At 41.3% G+C, this 10,925-nt stretch overlaps 1 protein-coding gene across 1 annotated transcript in view; it reads right to left on the bottom strand.

Annotated features, from left to right (window-relative positions):
• Positions 1-374: 374 nt before the first annotated feature.
• The window catches only part of Mmp20 (matrix metallopeptidase 20), a 40,616-nt gene continuing 30,065 nt past the window's right edge, over positions 375-10,925 (bottom strand). The window contains exons 9-10 of the mRNA NM_001106800.1: positions 3,646-3,749; positions 375-2,286 (exon numbers count right to left, since the gene is read on the bottom strand). Of these exons, the coding sequence (NP_001100270.1) occupies positions 2,186-2,286; positions 3,646-3,749 (205 nt within the window). The 3' untranslated portion in view covers positions 375-2,185. The remainder of the gene's footprint in view (positions 2,287-3,645; positions 3,750-10,925) is intronic.

Here is a 10,925-nt window from a genome sequence, read left to right as displayed (position 1 = left end):
GATCTTCTTGCTTATTTATGTTTTTACAATATAAGAAGTTTATCAAGATAGAATTTATAAATATACAATTCACTGTGAATAATTCAGTGGCTTTTGTATCTTCATAGAATTGTACAACCATCACTACCATTAGTTCTAGAACGTTTCCAACCACCCAGAAAAGAAACTTTATATCCATCCCCAGCTGTTTCACTCCCTACAGCTTCTGACAAACCCTCTCTTTTCTGTCTCTATGTATTTTTCTGTCATCAACATTTTATACAAATAGAATCATACAACATGTGGCCTTTCGTGTCCACCTTCTTACTTAGAATGAGGTTTACAAACTTTATCCATATTATTACATATCTCAGCCCTTCATTCCTTTTTTTTTGGTTTAATACACATTTCATTGTCTGAATCTACCACATTTATTCACACATGTATCACATGATGGACATCTGTCCACTTTTGGCTACTGCAAATAATGCTGCCATGAACACTGGTGTGCAAGTTCTTGTGCTTTAATTTCTCACAGGTATATACACACAGTAGTGCAATTACTGGGTTTCTGCTTAACATTTTGAGGGCTTGCCACTCTACTTTGCTCTTTCTTGCTTTTGAAACTATTTTTATTTATATGCATGTGTGTCAATATGCACACACATGTGCAGGTGCCCAAGGAGGCCACCAGAGAGGATCAGATTGCCTGGAACTGGAATTAACAGATGGTTGTAAGTTGTCCATATGGGTGCTGGAGACTGAGCTCAGGTTCTTGGAAGAGCAACAAGCATTCTTAGCCTCTGAACCATCTCTCTAGTCTCTGTTTGCTTTTGTTTTTTGCTTATTGATAGTAAGCAGGTTCCAGCCTGCAGTAAAAGTGAAAAGGCTTTGTTTCTCAGTAGGGCACCTTGAACTTAGAAAAGGTACTAGATATTGTCTTCAATAGTCAACATCTGGTTGGGTATGCACAGTGACTTTTAGTAAGAGAAGCCAAATGGAACACTTGCAGTAACAGAGTGTCATTCAGTCTTTTCATGAGTATAGGAAGCAAATTTAATAAACGATGCTAACAATAACAGGTTATAGGTGTTATAAACTGTAGCTCTTCTAGGTAACCTATGAAGTAAAAATATTATTCAATTTTAGAACTCCTAAAATGTAGAGTTTCTCTAGACTGGTTCTAGAATTCTAGTACTAAAGTTTTTTAAAACCACAAGACTGAGAGCAATTATTCTTTCTGTGTTGTTAACTGGGTAGAGTTGGGAAGGAAAGGTTTAATTTAAATTAAAACAAATGAACAAACAAACTAAAAGAACAAAAAATAAACTTCCTTAAGTAGAAAACTATTTAGAAGAAACTGAGGTGGATCAAAGACATCTCTACTGAGGGTGCTACCAGGAAGTAGGAAATAGATCAGACTACATTATTTTTTCTGGCTGTGTATACTTATGATACGATCATTTACATTTACACAGGTAACACAGAATTTGTTGCCAAATAAAGCATGATAAAAGCTAGTAAATATTAACAGAAAAGAGAAATGAGGAACTCCTCTAACATGACATTTTTATTGGGTTTTGTTAGAAAGGTTCTCTGTTGCAGAGTGTCCAACTGTTGGGGAGCATGAAGATTAATTGGAGTGTTTGTCTACCAACCCACTTCAGAGGCCAGTGGGAGACACAGAGGACAGCCAGGGCGAAGGACACACTTGGTGCATTTTGTTCGTGATACCTTCCAAACACAAAGAAGTACATTTATATCCATCACAGTAAATGATGGTCAGCCATTGTTTTTAAGGGGTAATTATAATTTGTATGGTAATAACCTTGCTTAATGAAATATTTGTATGTGTGTATGTGTGTGTGTGTGTGAGTGTGTGTGTGCATATAAGTGCACATAGTATTTTTTCTACAAACAGAAACCAGAGTTATTTGCTTTACTATAGTAGGTAAGAAAAAAATGAATATTTAACTAAAGGATATATTATGTGATTCTGAATAAAAGTGGCTTCTTATTTAGATTAAAATTGTGAATGAATATTAGGAAAAACAATAGAGTTGTTATTATTTTCAAGGACCCTTCAATCACCCTCAGGACTGAAGGCTGGAGAAGAACGTCTCTGACACACCACTTAGTCCATAATGTCCGGTCCTCAGTTGCTCCCAATGATCTTCATCCCTGTGGAGAGACTAGACCTGACGATTCAGCAACCAACCCAGGAGCTGGATTTTACCACACTAACCACATCTTCCTTTTCTGTATCATACTTGAATGTTTTTGGTCCTGAAAAGAAGTAAATGTAACCTAGAGGAGATAAAGTTGAAATTGTGGTTACTGGAGATCCCTTGGAGAGACGTGTGAAACTCTAAAGTTGGGGGGGGGGGTGTCTCAAATGCAATCACAGCTTTCTTGACATGGTACCAATGAGGAGTCAGGGGTTGATTATATGGCATTGAGCTTGTCTTCTATGGAGCTCCAACAAGCTCTAGAACCTGATCCCTAACTTCTTAGACCATTCCCCAACATTTCCTTTGTTCCAGTAGGGTGCAGGCTTCACTTTGGGTCATATGAGAGCATGGTCATCATGCTTTGTGATTTTGCTTAGACTATTCTTCTCACAGAAGTCCTTCCTCCTTTATTATAGTCTATCGGATGGTTAGCTGACCTTCAGAACCAGGTAAGGTATCATGAAATAGCTAACTGCCATGTTTGACCCCATCTGTCTCAGATCACTTCTTGAAGTCACTCTGAAGCTTATTAACACCAATTAGTACTAAATTATAGATTGTTTCATCTTCCAGTGGCTTCATCTGTGTTAGATAGATAGGCATTTCCCAAGGATGCTCAACATTCCAGGAGAACAGAGGCCACATTTGGAATCTCCTTTGAGTTTCTGAACAGTGTCTGTCTCTGTGCTACATACACAAGTCAAGAAGAACAAGATTCAAAGGATGTATTCAAATTTGTGTGGTTTGTATAAAATATTCACTTCATCTAACTTTAACTATGTGTTTGATTTTAGGAGTTGGGTGATGGAAAGGACAACGATTGGGAAGACTACAGCTCCTGGATTGAAGCTCCATTGTTGTAGTGTTGTTTGTTTGCTTTTTTGAGAAAAAGTCCCATTTTGTATCCCAGACTGTAGTCAAACCTTTCATCTACCTGCTTCAACGCACTGCACACTGGGATTACAGGCTGAAGCTGCACCTTTTGTTGTTCATTTGGGACAGGGCCTCTCACATTCCAGGCAGTCCTTAGATCTGCCATGTAGCTGAAGATGGCTTTGAACTTCCTTTTCCCAAGTTCTGGGATTACAAGCCACGTAACCAGTTTATGTTGTGTTCGGAATTGACTCCAAGGCTGTGTATGGTAGTTAGGTCAGGGTCAGGGTCAGGGTCAGGGTCAGCTGTATCCCACTTGAAGACATAGTTCTAAACATGCCTACTAATAAATGGAGGGCCACAAATTTATTTTTATTTACTTATTTTTAAATAAAGAATTTTAAAAATAATTCCTCCTTCTAGTAGGTAATCTGGCTATTTAAATGGTATGAAATGACTTTGGACCAGTGAACCTCATTGAACCCCATTTCTGTGAGTTAAAGCAGAACCCAGACTGCTTATTCTAATTTCCCCAGGGGACATTTTTGGTAGGGAAACTCACCATTCAGTTCCACCGCAGCATCTATATGGCCACTCACTCCTGAAAATTCTTCCTCAGTGCTTTTTGGGTAGTCCTTTTCCATTTTCTTTTTTCTTTCATCATAGCTAAAAGATATTTCACAAATAAGTTACTGATGATTATAGGTGACATTAAGGTGGTCAGTAATATTTTAGCTAGGTTTGATTTTGAACATATTTGAGATATCTCTGTCTCTGTCTCTCCCTCTTGAATAAATAAATGACTGTGGGAATAATCAGTACATTAGAACCAAGAAAATATGCAGTAACTAGAGCTTTAAAAAATGGCTCTTGCTAAACTCCAAACATTCTGGGTACTGGCACCCTGCATCTTCTCTGGCCTCTTGCCATTCGCCCATGTTAGCCCACCATGCAGAACCACTGGCTCTTGGTGGACCTTGGGGATGTCTTTCATTGTATTCACTGAAGAGCCCACTGGGCTCTAAAGGATAGTTCCTCTTGGGAGCCTCTTATCTTTCAAAGCACATCGCCTAAATTCACTGCTCTTTCCTGGAAAGATGTGACCAAGTAGATAATAGATTAGGATTCTATTTCTGACATCAGTTAAATGTCTTTCTGTGACCTAAGTTACACTTGTAAAAGGCTATGACTGTGAGTCAGCAGTACAGTATGAACTCAGGATAGGTGGCGATGACTTTCACTCTTCAGTGAGATGTCATTTAAAATAAGAGAAAGTCCCTTCTTCATGAGCACATAGCCTCAGGCTTGGGCATTCCCATCTGCACACATCACCAGTAGGTCAGCTATTTTTTCTCCCTGGGTTACTGGGTAGTTTCTTATGGCAAATTATGCCCTCCATCTCCTGAAATGTGCCTCTGCCTACATGGGTCAGGGGAAAACAACCGCAGAGATCTGAGGGGGAACTAAGCCTCTACAGAGGTGTTCAGGCTGGGTTGCTCTCTAGAGTACTATGGGTGGGAGTGGAGGGGAGGGAACTCTCCTAACATGTCAACAGATGGATTCTGATGTATTAATATTCCATTGAGACCTCTAACATAGATATGGGACCAGGAATCTGTGCCATTGACAAAGGTACCTGCTTTTCGTTTTGTTGAGTAAGGACATCATCATCAAATCACCTGCTTACCTTTCTCTTTCATCAGTTCACAAGGAAAGAGATTACCCCTCATGAAGGCAGGGAGGATATAAGCTGAGAAGAAGACAATTTCTACTGATCCTTCCAAGTGCTGACAAAGGATGCTCCTCCCCTTTCTGGTGTGGTGCTGCCCTTATTTGGCTGTGAAAACATGGTGATGGTCTTGCCCTTTGTGGACAGATATTTGGGATTCCAGTGACAGAGCAAAGAACACCATGCCTATAGATAGATGGCTTCGTGTTTGGCCTTTTGACCCTTGTCTACCCACAGTGTAATTGAGAAAATATGAGAATATTCTCTGAGCTATAAGCTTTCATTTGGAGAAGATCCGTTATGAGGCTAAGGTAATTAATATGCATGTTATATGACACCCTTCCCTGCCATTTGTGGGAGCCAAGACAGGCTCCAACCATAGATATTGTGGGTTATTTCTAGCTCAAGAACTACCGACTCCAGCTTTTTAGTAGGAGGTCTAGCAGATCTGTAACTCGATCTGGGATATTAAGGCATCAACAAATTTAATTCCTAAGTTCTCTCTCTCTTTTCTTTTTTGTTTTTCCTTGTTTTCTTCATGCCAGGTTTAATTTTCAATCTTTAAACCTAGGTCAGCAGATTCTATTTTGCACTAGGCAAGGGTTAAAGCAAGGGCCAGAGAATTGGAAAATGGTGGAGGTGCTCCTGAGAAGCAGGCCAGGTAAGGGTTAAAGGCAGCCACTGTTGTGGTGAGGACTTTGCCAACAGGATTATAGAGGAATTTATGTGTAGTAATAATCATGAACTTTTTGAATCAATAAGTAAATGGTGAAATGAACCAAAGAGTAAGTATATCTGGCAGACAAAATGGACATTCCATTTGGATTCAAGGTGCATGAGATTGAGATCCCAATGGACCACTTTCTAGCTGTGTTATCTTAACATTCATCTTTGTGTGTGTGTGTCTGTGAGTGTGAATGTGTGTAAGTGTGTGTAAGAATGTGCATGTGCATATCTTTTAAACTGTTAAACAAAGGTAATAGAACATCCTTCCCAAGTGCTGAGAGAACAGATGGGGGTGACAGAGGGAGTGACTAGTAGCTGAACTTGACTCTTGTCACATGATAAGCCACCAAAATGACTATTAGCTAAACATGACAATTACAGAAAATATTTTGATCAATAATCTACTGTGTTCTATGATCTGCTAAAAATGCTGCTGTATTTTCTTATCACTAAAGTCTTGTCTATGAAACCTGAATAATGAATTATAATTCTCTGCAAGTTTGATTATTTCATTCATGAACATTTGCCTCATCATTTAATGTAGACTAGAGGATGTAGCCATGAGTTGTTGCCAGTGACTTAGTGGTATCACAATGCAGAGACACCCGATGTAGGTTTTCAGTTACACCTTTGCTGTAGGGCACTCTTCCATTGTCTGTACTCACTTCATCTTTATGATATCAAATGATTGAATTATCCCATTTTTATCTACCAATTCAACACTTAAAAAGGTAATTTGGATTGTTCCTACCACTTGATTATTATGAATGCCACCACAAATATTTGTGCATAACATTGATTTCTTTTGGGAACAGGCCTGTGATGTAATTCTGTTGAGTTTTCTTGGGTATAGGAGCTGTCCTCCATGTGGCCCTAGTAACTCTCCATCCCATCAGCCGTGGTATGAAGGTTCTGCCTTTCCTGCATTCTCAACAATACTTGCTAGGATTTAGCTTTGGATTAGAGTTTCTAATATGGATGAAGTGACTGTATGATTTGGTTCACCTTCAGCTATTGACACTGATACCAGCCATTTACCCACGTGTTACTTTGACAGCTGCATATATATTTTGAGAAATGTCTACATAGGTCCATCCATCATATTTTAACTGGACTGTGTGCCATTTTTAGTAATTGAGCTGTAACTCACAAGTCACTTGTCAGGTATATTACTTGCCCTTTCATACTCACCATGCTTTTTCATACTTTCTTGCTATTGATCTTTGAAGGAGAAAAATTTTAATTTAATGAAGTCCAGTTTTTCTCATTTCCCATTTTTGTGCGCAAGCACACGCACATGTGAGTGTGTGTGTGTGTGTGTGTGTGTGTGTGTGTGTGTGCGTGTGCGTGTGTGTGTGTATCTGAGGTTCTGAGGTTTAATTCACTATCATCATGGCAAGAAGCATAGCAACATCCAGGCAGTCATGGTCCTTGAGGAACTGAGAGGTCAACATCTTGTTACAAACAGAGGAAGACTGGCTTCCATGCATCTAGGATGAGGGTCTTAAAACCCATGCTCACAATGACACACCTATTGCAACAAGGCCACACCTCCCAATAGTGTCACTCTCTGGGCCAAGCATATTCAAACCACCACACCACTCCCTGGCCCCCATAGGCTTGTTCAAAGACTCTATGGGGCCATACCTAGCCACAGCATAATGCAAAATACATTTAGGCCAACTTCCAAAGCCCCCTTGGTCTATATCTGTCTCAACAATGTTAAAAGTCCCAAGTTCAAAGTTTCTTCTGAGATTCATCCAGTCTCTTAACTGTAATCCTCGAATCAAGACAGGAAGCCAGCTGAACAAACTCAAAACTGTGCATCTCCATGTCAATTGTCAAAGCACTCTTCAGATCTCTAACTCTCTTCATCCTTGTTGACTGCTGTTGGCAGATCTGGTATTCATCAGCAACAAACTTCATTCTCTTGGGCTGGTTCCACTTCCTGTTAGCAGCTTTCTTCATCAGCTTTTCTCACAGCTCTGACATCTCTAACATCTTGGAGTATTGAAGGCAACTTTATCTTTACAGCTTCTTATTCCAATGTCTGGAATCCACACATGATCTTCTGGGCTCCTCCAAAGGGCTTGGACCCCCTTTCGAGCTCTGCCCTCTGTAGCACTCTAGGCTCTGGTTGACTCCACTTAACTACTGCTGCTGTTCTTGGTGATCATCCCATGGTACTAGCATCTCTAATTCACTGGGGTCTTCCACTGTAACTAGGCTTCACTATTAGCCTCTCATAAGCTCCCTTCATGGTGCCAAGCCTCAGTTTCTTTGCATGACCCCTTCTATCCTGGGCTATCAACTGCAACTGAGGCTGTACCTTCACCAATGGCCTTCCGAGGCCTCTCACAGTGCCCAGCCTCCAGTTGCTCTCCATGACCCCTTCATGCCTTCAAAACCAGTACCACCTGGATGACCCTTATACATTATCAAGTCTAGCTGCTGTACTAGGTACAACCTTGGTTGTCTCTGGAACACAACTTCTTGATGCTCTCAGAAAACACTTCTCAGAAGATTTCACCTCAGTGATTGTGGTCTCTTCTTAATCATTACTAATTTCTTATTTCCAGCTAACCAGCATCAATTGTTCCTGTAGTCCCTTCTATTCTTGACTCTAAAGCCAGAGCCATAAGGCTGAAGCTGTTGAGTTCGGCTGCTTGCTGGAGCTGGAACATGGCCTCCTTGCCACTAGCTTTCTGTTTTCTATCTCCTGCACTGCCTAAGCTTGGCTGTCCTGGAACTTGCTCTTCAGATTGCCCTTGAACTCAGAGATATGGAAGGCTCTGTCTACTGAATGCTGGGAGTAAAGATTTGTATCTCTATGCTTTTCTCTACTTGGAACTTGCTCTGCATCAGGCTGGCCTTGAACTCAGAGATTTGCATGTCTCTGTCCCCTGAGATTAAAGGTGTGTACCACCATGCCTGGGCCTAAGCTTTTCATGGCCACTATGCCTCAAGATCTGGATTAAAGGTCCATGTCTTCCAGCCTCAAAATCTAGATCAAAGGTGTGTCCTCCATTTCTGGATTGTAATTCATTTCCAGATTAAAAGTTGACATGAAAACAATAGCCAGTTAATAATAATGTCTAAATTTACTTATCCCTTGTTCAATTGCAAAAGCATAAACGGTAAGTTTAGCTGGGTGGGATCTTGACCTAGGTCACCACTCCCTTAATTACACTTAAAATCCTCGAACCCAGAATTTAGCTTCATTCCCTTTCCTGGTGCCTCTTCTCTTTGAGCCTTATATTTTTTTCTTTTTAATCTTGCTATACTTAATCAGAATGTTCGCCATGAGATTAAAGCAGAGAAAGATGCTAGACTTTTCTGGAACATTTTTGTCAATGCAATTAATCTGATTCTTTTCACCTTAGACTTAGCTTCAGGCAGACTCTTCAGACAAAGGCAAAAGGCAGCCACATTCTTCACAAAAATACCACAAAAACAGTCTCCAGGCCATATACTAATGTTCGTCTTCTCTGACACTTGAGCCCCCACAGGCCAATCACCCTCAGCACCAATGTCTCCCACATTCCCACTAGGAAGGCCTACGAAGCCACACGTAAATCATTCCACCACTTCCCAAGTCCAAAGCTCCCAAATCTGCCTTCCTCCAAACAGAAACACCATCAGGTTTTTCACAGCAATACCCTGGTCCCTGGTACCAATTTCTGTCTTAGGGTTTCCATCGTTGTAAAGAGATATCATGAAGGCGACTCTTATAAAGGACAACATTTAATTGGGGCTGGCTTACAGGTTCAGAGGTTCAGTCCATTATCATCATGGCAGGAAGCATGGCAGCATCCAGGCAGTCATGGTGCTAGAAGAGCTGAGAGTTCTACATCTTGCTCCAAAGGCAAACAGGAGAAAACCAGCTTCTAGGCAGCTAGGACAAGGGTCTTAAAGCCCACCTCACAATGACACACTTTCTTTAACAAGGCAACACCTCCTAATAGCCCCTTGACCAAGCATATTCAAACCACCACAGAGTGCATGTGTGCCTGTGGAATTTAGAATATCATGTCAGATCCCCTGAAGCTTAAGTTACAGGAGGTCATAGTTGCTCAGTGTGAGTTTCAAGTGCTGGGATTATAGGAACCAAGGGACACTATTAAGGAACAGTTGGTCACCACAGAAACTGTCAATTATTTTAATATGACTAAAGGACTTTGCCAATATAAAGGCACAGGCAGGACCTTCAAATGTACACAATATACTCAGATCTCTGTGAGAACAACTGAAAGAGCAGGAGTTGGGGTCCATCTGAGGCCAGCGGGAAAATTCCACTGCAAACCTCCAAGCACAAAGACCCCTCCCTTCCAGGGAGTAGTTAGTTCCCGGAGCAACTGCAAACCAAACTGTCAAACAAAGCTACCTGTGACTCCCAACTGACCTCCCCTTGACTGCCAACAACCCCCCCTGCAAAGTCCAGAACCGTTCACTGACTACGAGTCAGTTTGAAAGTCACCTTGCCCCACCATTAGTACCCTGCCTAACTTCCCTGCCTAGTTACCAGTTGTTACCAATTATTTACATTTTGCCTCAGTTGTTTGAAAGGTATATGATTCCCTGTTAGAGTCTGCTTAGGGTTGCCTCCCTTGAAAACACTGGAATAAAATTTCCTCTTGGAATTGCATTGATTGCTGCCTCCATGAGTCTCACTCAAGGGGTCCTGGACAGGGATTGATTCAGACCTCACACAACTGCCAAGCAGGACAGCAGAGATAAAATTATCAACAATTCGGAAAAACATGGACAGATTTTGCTATGGTTGCTTTCAACTAAATGCTTTGTTACTTAGGAACCTGCTTGTAGTCCTAGCCCTCAGGAGGATTGCTGAGTATTTGAGGCTAATGGGACCACATTGAAAGGCATTGTCTAAGAAAGCCCCACCTCCTACAAACAAAGCAACAACAACAACAAAGGAAAACATTAAGCAAAAGCTGTGTCCATTAGCTGCTTGTCAGAAAATACAGCAATGAAAAAGTTGAAATTAATGAGTATAAAAAAGGTATGATGTTCACATAAAGGGACCTACCGTGACTGCTCTCCAAAAGACCCAACAAGCTGAAAGAGTCAGATGCAGATATGAGCTCCCAACTAACAAACAGAAGTTGCTGACCCCTGTGGTTGAATTAGGGAAAAGCTGGAGGAAGCTAAGGAGGAGAGCAACCCTGTTGGAGGACCAGAGCTTTCGGTTAACCTGGACCCCTAAGATCTCTCAGACACTGGATCACAACCAGGCAGCACACAGCAGCTGAGATGAGGCCTCAAATACACATACAGCAGAGGGCTCCCTGGTCTCGGTTCAGAGAAGATGCACCCAACCCTCAAGAGATTGAGACCCCAGGAAATTCAGAGGTCTGATGGGCTGGGGA

Source organism: Rattus norvegicus, chromosome 8, assembly GCF_036323735.1.
Source record: "Rattus norvegicus strain BN/NHsdMcwi chromosome 8, GRCr8, whole genome shotgun sequence".
Classification (NCBI taxonomy): Eukaryota; Metazoa; Chordata; class Mammalia; order Rodentia; family Muridae; genus Rattus; species Rattus norvegicus.
Note: the sequence above shows the minus strand (reverse complement) of the source record. Positions and strands in the feature narration are given on the sequence as shown.